The 16523-nt window shown below is 39.1% G+C and overlaps 3 protein-coding genes across 3 annotated transcripts; 2 read left to right on the forward strand and 1 right to left on the reverse strand.

Annotated features, from left to right (window-relative positions):
- Positions 1-59: 59 nt before the first annotated feature.
- On the reverse strand, positions 60-5023 carry LOC117947563 (solute carrier family 25 member 45). The gene is made up of 7 exons (XM_034876607.1): positions 4922-5023; positions 3656-3712; positions 3514-3557; positions 3356-3427; positions 3051-3239; positions 1123-1357; positions 60-468 (listed from the first exon to the last, which is right to left on the reverse strand). The coding sequence occupies exons 2-7, from the start codon at positions 3690-3692 to the stop codon at positions 188-190; spliced, it is 858 nt and encodes a 285-aa protein (XP_034732498.1). The 5' UTR covers positions 3693-3712; positions 4922-5023; the 3' UTR covers positions 60-187.
- A 2148-nt stretch (positions 5024-7171) lies between these two features.
- On the forward strand, positions 7172-10010 carry mad2l2 (mitotic arrest deficient 2 like 2). Its single transcript, XM_034876602.1, has 8 exons — positions 7172-7517; positions 7866-7984; positions 8096-8167; positions 8265-8365; positions 8488-8582; positions 9415-9488; positions 9653-9745; positions 9898-10010. Exons 1-8 carry the CDS (start codon positions 7478-7480, stop codon positions 9934-9936), a joined length of 633 nt encoding a protein of 210 aa, XP_034732493.1. The 5' UTR covers positions 7172-7477; the 3' UTR covers positions 9937-10010.
- A 3609-nt stretch (positions 10011-13619) lies between these two features.
- On the forward strand, positions 13620-16517 carry tmem82 (transmembrane protein 82). Its single transcript, XM_034876591.1, has 6 exons — positions 13620-13843; positions 13960-14032; positions 14219-14417; positions 14604-15018; positions 15286-15473; positions 15994-16517. The coding sequence occupies exons 1-6, from the start codon at positions 13750-13752 to the stop codon at positions 16060-16062; spliced, it is 1038 nt and encodes a 345-aa protein (XP_034732482.1). The 5' UTR covers positions 13620-13749; the 3' UTR covers positions 16063-16517.
- The last annotated feature ends 6 nt before the right edge of the window (positions 16518-16523 follow it).

Raw genomic sequence — 16523 nt, forward strand, 5'->3', positions numbered from 1 at the left:
ACCAGACTACCAAAATAAAACAGGAAACAGAAACTTACCAAAACCATAACACTGTATGGCAAGTTTTAAGTAACCCTGAGAATATCTGACTTACAGTCACATTGTGAATGTATGCTAAAATTTCCACACCAAAGGAAAATTCAATTTGCATGGCTGGGAGTGTATCTAATCGCCATCAAGAGAGAGGTCATCTCGTCGGTGGGCAGAAAATCCTCATCAGACTCTCGTAGCTGAGGAAGGTGACCGCGTTGACAGGGAAGGCTCTCAGGCTGTTCAGTAGAAGGCCTTTGAAAAAGACCCTCACTCCCTCCTCTCTGAAGCTCACTCTTATGCAGTGGAGGACCCCTCTGTACTCCCGGCCGCCGGCCCCTGACATCTGGAGCCGGGCTTTCACCACGTCCATGGGCGTGGCAAAGGCCCAGGTCACCACACCCGCCAAGCCACCTGCCATCAATATTGCAAGCGTACCTGACAACAGAAAAGTTAAGCAAATAATGCTAATCTTTACTATCTGCATTTTTTAGTATTATCTGCAGTAATTTTCCTAGCTTTCTTCCACATTTTGTCAGTGTATATTTGGGTCCGATGTTTTGGGAGTTTTCCCACTATTTTCCTAGCCATTGACACTATCCAGTTAATCTTCTTCTTGAGTTTGCAGCTTAAAGGGCAACACCAAGCAGAAAGGTGAAAGGTTAACTTTCAATGTGTGTGGTGTATACTAGCTCAGTAATCTGAGCACTGTCGCCCAGACAGCTCAGTCTTCAGAGGAGACTGAGTCGTTGTGTATTTCTTAAAAATAAAGTCTGTGTTATCTGAAAAACTCAAATGGTTTTCAAGAACCATACCAAAGGAACTTAAACGTTCCGACAGTTTCAGCACCTAGGCCATTAAGTAAAACGGGCTCTGTTTTTTGCAAAAGAGTAACTTGTTTGTCTTTGCAACATTAATCTTTCGATTGCTAGCATTGCACCATGATTCAAGGGCCTTTGTGTGTGCTAGATAGCAGGCCTTGTCAAGAGTCGTCAGCTTTTAGAAAGAGGCCTACTAAGGACATGTCACACAATACCATTGTAACTTCATTTTTGAGGGTTGTGTTGTTGCACTGTTCCCACTGAAACTGACCTGGCTCTTTGCCGCTCTCAGTCAGAGCCTTTCGGGTGACCTCGTAAGGTAAAAAGTAGAGTCCATAGCAGGGTATGTCCCTCAGGGCTAGGGCCAGCCCTCCTCTGAACAGACCCCTGGGTCCCTCCTTCTTCAGGATGACAGCAACACAATGAATGGGTCCACGGTATCGGTCAGCAGTTGTTTGACCCTGAAGACGCACCTTCACCAGGTCAATGGGGGCAGTAATAAACACCTGAAAGCAGATCCACTTAATGGGTTAGTCCACCCAAATTATACCTAATGGTTATGATTTTGTTTAAGTCAGCATTATATAAGTTTTATGACATAAACAAGCATAACACATCACAATAATGGGTATCCCTGGGGATATTCTAGATTTCTTTTAATGACAACAAATTCCCTAAAAAGACTAAAACCAACAAAGACTACAACTAATCTAAAACTAACAAGCACTGCCTGATACTGTATACATCAAAAGAGTTTGCTAACTGGAATTAATATCAAGTTCCAGCCATGTGTTTCTGTTTCTTTTGGGCGAGCTGGACCAGAGAATATTCAGTTCAAACAGACCGGTGACTCCATTTTGCTGTGGGTGAAATAAATATAGGGTTTTATGTGAAGTGAGCACTGTGCTGGACTCCCCCAACCCATCCGCCAGACTAAAACAGTCAACCTAGCGTGCACACTGCATTCTACGTGGTTTCTGTGACATCCCAAATACTTTAAATTAGTACGCAGTTCCGTTTACAGTTTAGTAGGTGGTCCTTTAGGTGGCCCGGTACACATACACGTACACACTGCTATATGAATGTGGCCATATGTGGCCTGAACCCCCTCAGAATGTGGTCTGAGTGATCAGATCCCAATGCGTCCTTAATGCGTCCTGGGTGCATTCACACCTGTACTTAGAACTGTCCTGTTGACTGTACTACCACGAGGCCCCTATCTAACCACCAGTAGGCCCCCTGGTGGTTAGATAAAACACTGTGTGAACTAAATACTTATTGTCATGACATTTGATATATTCATGATCTACAGAGAATGATTGTTTCCTAAAGGTTTTTGATGAGCCCATAACTTTTCCTTCACCACCATAAAGTCAGAATTAATTCTCTGGTCCATGACATGGTTATCTGAAAGATTAATGGCCAGATTTCCCAGAGGTTGCTCTTATAGTATGGTACTCATGGTTCTCTAAGAATAAATTCTAATCATTTTGATGCTCTCTTGACACTTCTGCCAATGACAAGGTATGTTCAGAAATCAGAATCAGAAAAGGTTTTATTGCTACAAAAAGTACACTCATGAGGAATTTTTCTTGGTGAAAGATACACAGATACGTACACAAACAAACATATTAAACATGAATATGAATTAAGCAATAAATCCAGAAAAATGTAATATCTACAAACAAAATAACAGTTGTTATTAAAATGTTGACAACTACTGAATTGTACTTCAATCTTACAGCCGTTACTTAGGCCCAAGCATTAGGCTAAATTCTTACCTGAACACAAGAAATATCTACATCTGTGTGGTTGATTGCTACAAGTTTGATTTTCACAAACCTTTGGCCTCTTCTCAGGTACTTGGCTTAGGTGACATTCTTAATCTTAACCTAGTTCTGACTACTTCTTTTGTGGGATGTAATGAACTTTGCCACCTCTAGGGGCCAGTAGCACTATACACATTCATCTTGTTATCTTTTTACACAATATCTGAATTCTCCTTAGAGTAGGTGGAAAACACTACAAGTAACTATAAAAATGTCCTATTACCTGTGTGAATTGAGAGTCTTCACACCCTGAGAATTCACTGTCCTGTGAAACCGTGACAATCATCATGCCAGTAACATCTGCAGTTAAGGTCCGGACAAGGGACTTTGGCTCAGGCCAGCTAGCACTGCATATGTCAGGTGTTCTTACCTGCACCAGGCCTGAGAAGCAGCCGGCAGTGAATATCTGTGCAGAAGAAGCCAGTTTTTCTTGATTGCGGTCACTGTGCTGAGACTGAGTGAGGTAATCTAAGGCATTACTGTAAGAGCCAAAGACAACAGAGTTGGTGATGCCTGTGGTTAGCACCGGAAATGCCATGCCCTTGAAGAACCCATGGAGCTGTTGTAGTAGAGGTATGATAAACAAATAAATAAGAATGCATCAATACTTTCTGTCTTGAAGGCTATTTATGCAGTGCCACTTGGTGAAACAATTTAAGAGGACATAACACCTACCCCTTCATTAGAGTATGTTTTAGCCACACAGTGAAATATCCCTTTGTAAACAGACTGGGCCTGCAGACGCACCTATGAATGAAACATGAGGTGTCAGAAGAAAAACTAGCCTAGTTTTATGCATTTGGTCATGTTTATAGATTTCAGTGTTATGCAACCTTCACAGTGTCTAATGGATGACCAACTGCCAGTCCAACTGCACCTACATGACCAACAGGGTAATGTTATTTCTTTACATACAAATACTGTATTCAACCGCCTACTCTGTTATGTCAAAAAATAAAATATAGTTTTTCTTACCAGAAATGCTCCCAGCTATGAATTCCAAAAAAGGCATGGCTTGGACAATTTCACAACCTGCAAAGAAGACCAAAAGTGTTTGAGCTGTTAAAACGATAATACCGGAGGATACTGCTTTACAACTGCTACAAAGCACACTGAGTACCTGAACCTTGACTGCACTGCTTAGCAGCACTTTATCATAACTTACGTTCAACTAGTTCGACACTTTTAAAGAGCAGATAGATTTCTGTAACTGTTGTGATAAATGTCTCATGTCCTCTTGTATATTGTGTTTGTGATTTTTGCCGTCTACCGCTAATCAAATTTCCCCTTAAGGGACAATAAAGATCTGAGCTGACGAGTTAATATATGACATGTTACATATGGGTCAGGTAGATGTTTACATCAAATTGAGCAAACGTTAAACTGTAAAGCAATGATCTCCCCCAGTGTCTAATCTATAAACCTGCTTTTAGCTAACCATTTAGAACACTTAGGCCATAGAGATCATTAGTTTTACAAATGTATCATTAACTTTTGAGATACTGTCCTCGTTTGCTAACTAGTTTTTTTAACTGTAGTTTACATAACTACAACATAGTACTCAGGTGTTACAGTTGATACATTATTTTAAGCAAATCGCTTTATTCATCTTTTCAAATTAGTTGAGCTGCTCCACAATATTTCCACCACATAACGTTTAGCACCTGGCAACATCTGATGGAACTCGGGTGCAAGGCTACCCCTACGGAAGAGGATGAGGGCCACTGGTGAAAAATGTGTGTGAGTTCTGACTTTAGTCTCAGAATTCTGAGATTAAAGTCAGAATTCTTACTTTGTTCTCATAATTTTGGCATTAATCTCAGAATTCTGAGACTTCGGACTTTTCTTCCCAGAATTCTGAGATTAAAGTCATAATTCTGAGAATAAAGTCAGAACTCACATACATTTTCCACCAGTGGCCCTAATCCTCTTCCGTAGGCTACTACCCCGGTTGTAATTTAGAGGAGTTAGCAACATATGACTGAGAAGTAAGGACGTTTCTTTCTCCACACACAACTCTTCGTGTGACTTTACATTAGCGATAGTCTGAACATAACTACATTTCGCCTGCAAACCCGTTCAGTTAGACATGTAGTTTACCATACGGTGTAAAATAACTGTATCATGCAACAAAGCCTCCTCCGTTCGGTAAAGTTTAAAAGATATTCACAGATTTGAACTTTTAGGGTCAATAACTTATCAGCGAACGTTATTTAAACACTAACGACGTCTATTTCTTACCGTAGTGAGGTAGACGACAAACTACAAGCTCATTTTCATCAAAACGAGTCGTCCTCCGACCTGGAAAAAGCACTGGTCTCCGGCTGGGAGACGAGTGCGCAGAGACCGCAGGGACACCGGGGAGAGATGCAACATATTAATGAAGCGTTATTGCTTCCCACGTGGTCTCCTGTTAGTTGTAGGCTACTACAACACTTACTTTTATTAAATAAGGTAGACTATGCATAATTTAGGGGGATATGTATTGGCAAAGAATATTCAAATAGTTACACAGTGTAACGTCAGTACATGTCTTGAACAATTCAAGGATTTCCACTCAATATAGGCCTGCACATGTAACTGGTCTCCTGCTGGTTGTCCTACAACACTTGTTATGGAAAGAAACTGCCTGTGTATAATTTGAACCCTTCCATCCAAATTGAATTCTCTATAACTGTGGATCCCTGGCGTGGGCCAAATGTCCACAGCCTGGCCTCCTTCCCTCCTCCTCTGATGGAGCAAAGCAGGGACATGAACCAGAAACTAAAAAAAATTAAAAGTTGTTCACATAAAAAAAACCTGTTGTATTGTAGTATGTGATCTACTGTTTTTTCATGTTTAACTATTTTGTTATTTTCCATCTCATAGAGAAGTTTTGCCCTAAGCAACCGAGCAATTATTTTTAGTTTGACACGGCTGCCTTTTCCAAAGAAAAGCCGCTTTAGTGTCTACTAACAAACAACAATTTATAACCCCAAACAAAACAGAAAGCATTCATAGCAGGATAATTAATACCCAACACGTATAGACACAACCCCCACCTGCCCACCCCCTCCACTCACACATGCACACAGGTATATCATTTAACCCATAGCAATAAAAGGAATAAAAAACTGTATAATATAAGGAATAAGGAATAAATAAATTATGTGATATTGGTAAAAGTATAGGAATATGCCAGCCGTTTATGCTGGTTAAGGCACGTTAGACATTTAAAGTCACATAGCTGAACTGTTAACGATGTTTGAATTTTTTGACAACAACGTTTTGCACATTTCTGCTAACAGCCTTGAGTTTGTCATGAAGTCTAAAATCAGTGCACACTTTGATCGAAGTATCCAAGTAACGGTGCTTAATATGCCTATTTCTTATTTTATGCCTTTCTAATTATCATGCCTTTTATGTCAGTGCAACCTTTATTTTTCTTCGAGGAAGCAGGTGTTCTTCTAAAGGACTCCAAGAGGCTGCAACATGGGGTAAAACCATAACTAGACTACAAAAGGGACTTTTCGATATTTTGCAGCTTCATTGTTATTATTTATTAATATTTTTTAATGATAAAATTAAATTTTTATTTAAGCAAAATTGCAAAACATTGGTCCAGATGACAACATACAGAAAAGTATACTACACACATCGAAGAAGGCACAGTGCACCTTTTCCACAATCCTTCCTTAAGATCAAATGTGTCACTCCAAAAAAAGTGTCATGGTTCTGCTGCAAAACAAACTTGTTGTATAAGGAAACAAATTGAATGTTTTTCTCTATAAACTATTAAAACTCAATACATTAAAATGTAATGAAATAAAGTAATTGTTGATATGTAGTGGTAAAGATATTGCTGGCTAGAAAAACATCTGACTTAGGTAGGGCTGTCCTTAAATAAAACAAACATTTACAATGTCTGTTTCCAGAGGTAGGCTATTTTTGGGTGTAACAGGTTCAAATAACATACTTTTTTTTCTTCAAATCCACATAGCGTCACAAGGTATTCCATGCAAGGAATACGGTTGTTAGAGGAAAAGGGCCAGGTAAGCCTTTGGGATTTGGGTGAAAGGGTGGTAGAGGAAGAGGGCGAAATCAAGGACTAAGTAGGGTTTTTGGAGGGAGGCAGTTGTAGTGCCAATAAGCAAACCAGAAAAGAAATGCAAAAACCCAGGGAATTATAGATGAATTACTTTGGTATCCAACATCTGCAAAATAATGGAGAAAATGGTAAATGAAAGGTTTATATATTAAAATAAAGGATACCTATCATATGATAATAAAATAGAGTATTATTCATATTAGTGTCTTGATCGACACTCCATACAATTGGTGGCGGTCCATCTATGGGTCCCCATGGATGTAAGAACATGGGTCCATGCCACAGACTGTTAATATTCAATATATATACAGTCAATCAATGGTCCATGCCGGTAATGCGCCACATCGTTGTGGCATTCCATATATGGTCATGTAGCGTAATCACTAGTGGACGGAATGCACCGTGTAAACAACTAGTGACGTCAACATCACGCGCTACCAAGCTTTGAATAGGTTTGGGAGGAAAAGCCGCGTTTCGTGCATCTGGGGTCGTGAAATTGATTATATCCTGACTTAGTTTTAAAGTATGCCTATGCATCTTTGTAAAAACTGACATTGTACTCCTCCCCTTCCATCCATTGTCATTGTCAAGCCAGACAGCGACAAGGAAGCATATCTAACAGATGAAAACAGCCTCAGTATGCTTTGCCAACGTTAGCTAGCGAGATAAATTAGCTATTCGTTTCATGTGACAGTTTTGGATTAGCAAATATGACAACTCTAACAAGGCAAGACCTCAATTTTGGACAAGGTAAGACAACCAAACTAAGCAGCGCCATGAAACGGCCAATCATTCGTTAGCTGTTTCTCATGGCTCGACAAAATTACGTTGATATTGGCAATTCAGTTTGACTTTGGCTATGAGTTGATAACTCACAAACATATGCTGAATTCTGGTATACACTGGGCTGTTCGGCTCATAATCCATACCAAAAGATTACTGTATTTCTGTAAATTTTCACTTTGTTTCTTGTGAGCTTATAGGGCAACACTAAATTGCTGAGTAATTGTATTGAGTTTGGTGGTACTTTGTCAAGTCAGTAAAAGGTAACCTGAAAGGCATGTTGATCTTATTATCCAGTTGATTCTTCTTTTCCAGTGGTTGCGGACATCCTTTGTGAGTTCCTGGAGGTCGCTATTCATCTCATCCTATATGTCCGGGAAGTTTATCCCTCTGGAATATTTCAGAAGAGAAAGAAATATAATGTACCTGTGCAGGTACAGATTAATATATTTGTAATTACCACTAATGCTCACAGTTTTTAGGAAGTCTTGTCTATTTGTACTATAAGTCTTATATTGGGTTTTTGGTGTATTCTTTTCCCCCAGATGTCATGTCATCCAGAGCTGAATCAATATATCCAAGATACACTTCATTGTGTGAAGCCACTCATTGAGAAGGTAAGACATGACGTGATGCTGACTAAGATTAATTAAAAAAACGCACAACATCTCCATCTACCTGATGCACTGCTGAAGTTGTTCATTTCCCTCCCAGAATGACGCAGAGAAGGTGGTGGTGGTCATCATGGACAAAGAGCATCATCCAGTAGAGAGATTTGTGTTTGAGATGTCCCAACCTCCTCTGCTGTCCATCAGGTTTTTCCCCTTCTTCTTCTAATTTTTTTTTAATCAGTAGTGAGTATAAACAACTACTTTGTGATACATTTTCAGGGCGATCATGGTCACTAACTTAACTGCCTGGGATTTTGTTGTTACAGCTCAGACACATTACTGTCACATGTGGAGCAGCTGCTGAGGGCATTCATACTGAAGATCAGTGTGTGTGATGCTGTTTTAAATAATAACCCACCAGGTAATGTCACTTATGATTACATTAAGAGAAACACATGAAAGACGCAGTGCCCAAGTCCCATTGTCAAGTCCCATGTAACCTACTGAAGTTAAATGATAATTGATCCTCACGTGGAATAGGTACGATTTCCAACTTGAATAGAATTCATGTCGTCCTTCACAATAGACAAAGTGATATGATATGATTCCTATATTACCAAGTCTACCAGGCTGTGTGGTGCCTAGGGTGAACAGATGGGAATAGGGGTGAAATTCAGAACAGGTGAGTTGGGGGTGGGCGTTGTCACTGTGGGTGTGGCCTTGGTACATTATGTTTAGTGTCACAGTGACAGTAAAACATGTGACAGTCCAAACTCAACACATCATTAACATGAAGTGTCATCAGGAAAAATAAACACAATGACTCTGTTGTATGCAACAGTGTGTAAACCATCAGTTTCATAAAATCCGTGAGTATTATTCATTTCATCATTGCGGTTCCTGTCACAGCCTGTCTGCATGGCGTGCATATATTATATCAGTCCTCCTCGGCTGCCTGCAGCCTCACTTTCCCTGTCTTTCCAATTTCTGCTATCTGACTCTATACTAGAAAACAAAAAAAGAGCATGCACATGTTACTTTGTGGCTATAACAAATCAAACTGAGGGTTGGTCTAATTTTCTGAACAAAAATGGAATGATTTTGGTTGCAGATGGCCAGAGTTATGACTGTGGTTGGAATTAATGTCTGAAAATACATCAGTCTTAAGAACGAGATTATACAACACGTAAATGATTTTCCAGTGGGAATAGACGCAAATCATAGACTTGTTTGTGACCTGTTGTTTGTCACAGGGTGTTCATTTACAGTACTGGTACATACCAGAGATGCTGCAACACGCAACATGGAGAAGGTTCAAGTCATCAAGGTGAGTTTTTTTTAAAACACTGCAAACATACAGATTAGCTCCTGATGTGCCACTGTCACTACTAACTGAGCAGCCTGTTCAATTCTTAGTTTTGTAAGTATTGTAATCAGCTCTGAACAACTATATGCATGTATTGTGTCACATTTGTGCGTTTCCCTCTTCAGGATTTTCCTTGGATAGTTGCTGATGAGCAGGAGGTCCACATGCAGGAGCCTAGACTCATCCCACTGAAGACCATGACATCTGATATAGTAAAAGTGAGCTCATTGACACAGTTCAACGGTTCCAAGACAAAAAAACAAAACATAGACACTCTGATTGTGTAATTATGTTTTATTGAATTGTCATTACGTCACATTGAATTTCACTCATTTACTCTTACTGATTTTGATTGATCTCTGTCTTTCAGATGCAGCTCTATGTGGAAGAGAGGGCCCAGAAAACGTAGTCCTGTGACAATATTGAATCATGAGCAAAGTATATAACACAACCCATCAGAGCTGGAACAGTCAAAAAGAAACATGAGTTTGTGTTGAACACATGAGATGTGGAGTGTGTTCAGGAGGTGTGTACATTCTGCAGCTGTATATAGTTTTAAGGGTTGGACTGATACACTTTCATTTTGACTCTGATTTGAAAAAAAGGCATGAAATGGCTGTTATTTTTCAATGCAGATCTTTAGAAACCACATTTAACACCTAACTCTGTTAAATCTTTTCTGTAAAAAATATTTACTGTTTCTCTTTGTGGGGGAATTGTTTTATTGTCACACTGGGTGCGTTCCAATACCCATATTGCCATACTATTTAGTATGCCAGAAAAATATTTAGTATAGCCCAATACATAGTTTGTAAAGTACAAAAATATCCTACTGCACCCAGTTGCATTTTGCAGTATGAAAGCCTGCACGCAATTTCTTGCTATTCTGACCCAAATTTCATATATGCGCATTTTCCGATAAAGACGGTGGTTATCCGGAATTCGGGTTTTAGAGGCATTCTGTGGACCTACAGCGTATTCGGAATAAGCGGCTCAATCTTGGTTTTACCGCAATTTACGGCCTCTTGCCTGTTTTACGGCTTATGGTCGGCCCGGTGCGTTTCTATGGTAGCTAGAAAAAAAATCTTGTTTTGCACGGCTACATTTAAATAGAAATTAGTGGAATAGGCCTACTTAATTTCATTAGCCACGTAAACGGCTTAATCGGAATATTGCCTCGTTTCGGAATTCGGGTAAAACCCGGAATATTATGTACACATAAACGTGGTCAGTGCTATCGGTCAGGGTTGCAGTGTGAGAGTTTTGCCTGGTTTCCAATGAAGTAAAAGAGACCTTGGTGTTATTTCAATGCAATCAGTGGTAAGATTTGCCTCCATTCTTATGTGAAAAATTGATGTTGTGACAAAAGAACAGTTTTAAATGCTGATATTGTGATTTTAGTATGTAAAAATAAATAAATTGTAATAAAGTTTTAAGGCAAAACCACTAGGACGCTCTGTCTTAGTGTATTAAAGCAAGACATTTGTTGAATGACTCTTGGTAGTAAGTCAAACCCATCGCTCTAAATGGAATAACAATTAGTGCAGATGGTTCAAAGCCATCAACAGCACCACACTCTAGAAGATATGTTACTGACCTCTGCTTGGTGGACTGTCAGGTAGAGCTGAGGTTGAGTTGTTTAGAACTAAGGTGAATGTAATGCATGCGTTATATTACAGCTCTCCCTGGTCAGCCAGTGTAGTTTTGATGTTGAGAGTCTGGCCCAGTGACGTCTTTAGGTAACCAGCCTGAGGGGTCTGTCCTGAATATGCAACTCCTCTAACATGAACACATTGTGAGGGGGCACAAGGTATCTCTATCTTAGGAAAACCACAATTTGAGGACAGGTTGTTTTTCATCAAGATAAATATGCAGACCAAAGTCTAAGTGTACAGCTGTAATATTTATGTCTTTATTCAGCTATGTTGGTTACAGTTGCTCATATTGAAACACAATAGACCATGCACTTCCTGTGCAGCAGAGGATAGTAGCAGATGTTTAAATTACCAATTATAGAAGATTTAATGTACTGGTTTGAGGTGGCATCATTTGTTGGATGACCAAACTGAGTTTAGTTTAAAGACAATTATCATCCAATAAATATAATAAAATGAGTGTTTCTTTTGCAGTAGGGAACAATACAGCTGTCCCTGAATTTAGAGACTTACCCAGGACGATTTAAGGGAATTTTGATTTACAGCTTCCTGAAACATTGACTCCTGCACCAGTGGGCCTTCCAATGAGACAAAAGAAGAAAAATTACACAATTAGAGAGGCAATGACAGCACAGTTTGATGCCACTCTCTGTGAAGCCAAGCAACAAATCGCTTTCTGCAGTGCTGATGGATTTGATAAAGTATTATCCCTGCTGCTGTTGTCACCATAATAACTTTACAGACTTTACATAAAATGCACATGTCCATTTAGATAGAGCTCTTGTGCTCTTGAAACAGACAATATTATACGTTTTACTCTTTTTATTTCTGTTGACTCTATGTTGATGCACAGTTGCAACACTGAAGTTGTATTAACACAACGGATAATCATTACAATAAATAATATTTAACAAACTTTTTAATAACTTTCAAATGTGATGTGTGAAAAGTTATGACATCAGATTTATGAGAAACTAAATCCCATCAGAAATGGACGTTTACTTGCAATATCTACAGGTCATGTACATGTTTGTAACGATGTTCCAAAGAAAAAATCCTTTTGTGTGTCCTCATACCTGGCAAATAAAACTGGTTCTGATTCTGATGTATGTGAATTTTTAATTTGTGTTATTTCACATACTAGATTTAATTTTCCTTTAGCGATAAACAGCCTCAACTGTGTTGTCATTCGATGTGTATCCAACATCTCTGTGTTGTTTTTGCTCCTCTTTGGTCTCTCTGCATGGCCCGGTGGAGGGGATTGCTGTCAGTTTATTGACATAAATGTTGTACACTGCTGCCTCCTCATGGACAGGCATTAAGCTCGTAGTGCGTTGCCAGACCTGTCTGCACAGCGCTGTAGAGTAAGAAGCACACGGCCATAGACAGTTATGACTTGGAGCACCAACTTCCCCTCTCTTTATACTTTGAAATAATATAATCCCATGTTTTTTCCCATTTTTACTCTTATTATGTAACACTTTAACAGATGCAGGTTTTTCGCATATGATCAGGCAATGCAAACTATTTCTAACCACCATGGGTTTTCTTGGTAAATGATAAAATAAATATTAAAACTTTAAGTTAACTTTTAAGTTGCATATTTGAATCAAAATGGATGAGTTCCATCCCCTCAAAAGACATGAACACTTCGTTTTTCATCATCATACTCTACCATACGCAATCAACACTTCATGTGATTGACTTTTACACTATACTCGATATATTTTGATTTCCTACTATTTAATATTGTATTGCTATTTCTCTATAATGTACTGCAGCTGTAGCAGTGCTACTTCTGTCTAACCATATGTCCCTTGTTGTATTATTGTACGATTTCACGTCAGCTCATGTCTAGACAACCATCCATATACATCCATGCTGTCCATGTGGAAAACGTTATTTTAGAGCAGGGCTCTTCAATGTTTTACAAGCCAAGGACCCCTTAGTTGAGAGAGACGGATCAGGGACCCCCTACTAGATTGTTGTCCTCATATTGTCATAAAATTAAGTTGCATATTAAACTGGGCCTACAGTAACATGTATGGTGGCCTAAAGTATACATACCTTTTTAGTACATAAAGCTGTTAGCCATTAAACTATTAAAATAACAATTGTTGTTAAAATATCAATTGTTGGCATGATTTTATAAATCATGTTTTATTGTTAAACATAGGCTACATGTGGCACACTGAATCCTTAGGATACAAATCGTATTTGTGATTGGCTACCCAATGTTTTTTTTCCATACATAGGCTAATTTGTATTTGAGAATACTATTTAATGTTAAGACATTTAAGGTTTTGAAAAAAATAACAACACTTAACGGCCTCCCTGCAGTAACTTTGAGGACCCCCTTTAAAGATCTCTTTTTTTGAGTGTAAAGTATGTCCTATGGCGCAATAGGTTCCACTATCTTGTAATGACTCAGTCCGCTGAGAGCCTCTGTTCCACTGACACTCCTTCTGACCTTTGATACAGGGCACAGGCTTCTGCATGAGCAAGCTCCACGCTGAGGCAATAGAAATAAACAGAAGAGCTGTGCTTTAAAAGTCAAAGGTAGTACAATGTTATCCTTTATCACGTCGCTTATTCCAACCTCCTACTTATTACCAGGGTGGTTGACTCTCGATATAAATCCACTGGATAGTTTACTTCAAGGTGAGTTACTCAACTTTTCATTTCTCAGACGTCCACGTTGCTACACTCTGTTTCTACATTGTAAATGTGGCTCCAACATGTCATTGGTTGAAAATGCAGTGTTCTGTGACCTGCAGGACTTGTTGGTGCATGTGGGATCTCTGTGCTGTGCTCCACAATAAGACTGCACTTATTTCTCGAAGAAGAGAGGTAAAAATATGGACTTTTATTAGATCTGTGTATGAAGATGAATTGGGTGTTAATTTTCATGACCTTTAACAGTGTGTAAAATTTCAAATTTTTCGAAATCACGAATTTTTTCACCATTCTCCTTATAGTTTAGTTTAATTGTTTTACTTTCACACTGACTTGATTTGTTTTCCTACCACCCCACAGTTGTAATGATAAAAATGATAAAGCCACATCAAGCCAGAAGACACCCAGTCATCAAAGGAGCACTAACAGTGGACTTTTCGGGATGCTGCAGTTTTTCTTTGTTACTGGGATGCTGGCTGTAGTGGGCTCTCGTGTGGCCTCCTTGGTGGTACTCGAGTTTAGTCTTCGTGCTGTTTCTGGATTGGTTACAGCAGGACCAGTAAGAAACCAATCATGTGATTGAAAAATGCCTGGTACTCAACTATATCACCTGATTTGCCTGATTTACCCCATTTCTCAAATTTATCACATCATGATGACACATAATAACATCTATTATAACAAACACCCATCATATGTTTTGATTCATCCATCAGTTTTGTTCATATGCTCCTTTATTCCCCAGGAGTCCAGGAAATTTGTAAACCAGCTGTTGGTTCAAAGCCAGTTCCCTCTAGGCTGTGCCCTAACCTGCAGTTTGCACTTTCTCCATGAGGGGGCGTCCCAACGCTGGCTATGCCTGCTCCTGGCAGTTGCACATAGCTGGTTCCTGTCTAGACAAGCCATTCGGCTGCTGCACCATGTCGTGGCTCTGTATAAACTCCACAGCTCACAGCGCTACTGCGGCATTTGCATCAGCCTCCTCACATCAGGCCGCCGTGTGCTACCCATGCTGTGCAGGGCTATGATCATTACTTTCTCTGTGGCTGTGGTGGCCTCCATTTCAATCATCAATCAACACTTCCTCTCTGCAACAGAGGCCCTCAGGTTTTGGACACCACTGACTATCTGCTACACACTGTTGGTTGTGTACATGCAGGGTGAGAAACATGTAAAATGCCCTGGTTTTGGTGCAACATTCATAGACACTGATCAATCTGGCAAAGACCTTCAATAATAACACGACCTTTAGCAATATGATAGTATGGACCCTTCTCAAGAGGGAAGAAAATGATGAATTCATCAGTTAAACACACCGTTCTGGTCTTGTTTGACTACGAATGCATCCATAATTAATTCAAGCATCCTGGTGTTTAAGAAATTGTATTTTTTTGCCAAATATTTAATACTGTGTTTTGGTTCTGCAGAGGAGCAGCACCGTCTGCCTGGTAGCCAGGCTGTCTTAAACACAGTGGTGGTGCGTCTCGGTGGTTTGATGATCCTGATGTTGACTGTTGGACGTTGGGCTGACGTGCTCCACATCCTAATGTGTTTCCTGGGTGAGGCCTGCTGTCTAATCCCCACTAAGGATCTGCTGGATGCTGCATCCTCACAGGTCAGTGAGTCTCCCTGGAAGCAGCACACGTGGGCCAAAAGCCCCATCTGTCCATCGGGACCCCAAAACTGGGGCAGAATATCAATGTGTTCATTAGACTGGGTCCCAAGATAAAACTTAACTTCTCAAACTTGTATCCCTGGTGGAGAAAGGTATAAGATCCCCAAGACAGATTCAGGTCAAAGTATTCTCTGACTCAGAATACTGAGCCTACTTTTCCCTTCACTGAGCTAGCCTGATTAAAGTTGCAAGTAAAAGTATACACTGTTGACACAGTGCTTATAAAAAAGTGGCATTTTTTGCATGTATGTTATTGACTTGTAAAAGTAGATTGAAAATATTCAGCAAATAAAAAAGGTGATGAAAATTAAAATTAAGTATAAAGACTGACTAACAATACATATGATTGTAGCCAAATTGAAAGCCTACACAAATATTCAATGTAATATTGTTGGTATTAATATAACCCATGACTATATTGTGAGTAATGATGATTCATCTGTCATACTTGTACATACAGGATGAAGAGGATTATACAGACTACGTACAAAGAGAACATCAACAAAGACCACAGGCACAAAAGAAGTAGCATCAAAGATAGACAATAAGATTTTAAAATGTATTGGCACTTCTTTTTAATGATACTAATTTGTGTAAGTCCTGTTAGGGCTAAATCAACAATGGATGCTTTATAACATGAACACAGTTATATTGCCCATATTTGTTAGGTTTCTTTTTACATTGTTTTGGTAATATACTATGTATTTAATGTTTTGACTGTAGCAGTACTTTGCTTTTTCCAATAACAATAAACAATGTTTATTGTTAACTGTATATGCACAAAATACACATTGCAAGTTCAAACTTCTGTTCCAATAAATATGATTGTTGTTCTATTTAGAATATGTTTTTATATTTAAAAGACTAAGCAGCATATTATGCTGATATGGAAATTCAATCGAAAAAAGTTTATCCAAAAACCATATCCTATATATGTGGAATAGTAAAATGATCCACAGTATAATATTTTTGTCTGTTATTCTTTTATTA

The sequence above is a fragment of the Etheostoma cragini genome, chromosome 7 (assembly GCF_013103735.1).
Source record: "Etheostoma cragini isolate CJK2018 chromosome 7, CSU_Ecrag_1.0, whole genome shotgun sequence".
Classification (NCBI taxonomy): domain Eukaryota; kingdom Metazoa; phylum Chordata; class Actinopteri; order Perciformes; family Percidae; genus Etheostoma; species Etheostoma cragini.

What these genes read in the sequence shown, in the direction of transcription:
- LOC117947563 (XM_034876607.1), bottom strand. Translation starts at nt 3,692, where the DNA reads ATGCCTTTTTTGGAATTCATAGCTGGGAGCATTTCTG. An exon ending in ATCCATTAGACACTGTGAAG is followed by an intron (nt 3,428 to 3,513) that starts GTTGCATAACAC and finishes TTTCATTCATAG; the next exon opens with GTGCGTCTGCAGGCCCAGTC. An exon ending in TGAGAGCGGCAAAGAGCCAG is followed by an intron (nt 469 to 1,122) that starts GTCAGTTTCAGT and finishes TTCTGTTGTCAG; the next exon opens with GTACGCTTGCAATATTGATG.
- mad2l2 (XM_034876602.1), top strand. Translation starts at nt 7,478, where the DNA reads ATGACAACTCTAACAAGGCAAGACCTCAATTTTGGACAAG. An exon ending in CCTCCTCTGCTGTCCATCAG is followed by an intron (nt 8,366 to 8,487) that starts GTTTTTCCCCTT and finishes TTGTTGTTACAG; the next exon opens with CTCAGACACATTACTGTCAC. An exon ending in TGACATCTGATATAGTAAAA is followed by an intron (nt 9,746 to 9,897) that starts GTGAGCTCATTG and finishes TCTGTCTTTCAG; the next exon opens with ATGCAGCTCTATGTGGAAGA.
- tmem82 (XM_034876591.1), top strand. Translation starts at nt 13,750, where the DNA reads ATGTTATCCTTTATCACGTCGCTTATTCCAACCTCCTACTTATTACCA. An exon ending in ACTGGATAGTTTACTTCAAG is followed by an intron (nt 13,844 to 13,959) that starts GTGAGTTACTCA and finishes TGTGACCTGCAG; the next exon opens with GACTTGTTGGTGCATGTGGG. An exon ending in GTTGGTTGTGTACATGCAGG is followed by an intron (nt 15,019 to 15,285) that starts GTGAGAAACATG and finishes TTGGTTCTGCAG; the next exon opens with AGGAGCAGCACCGTCTGCCT.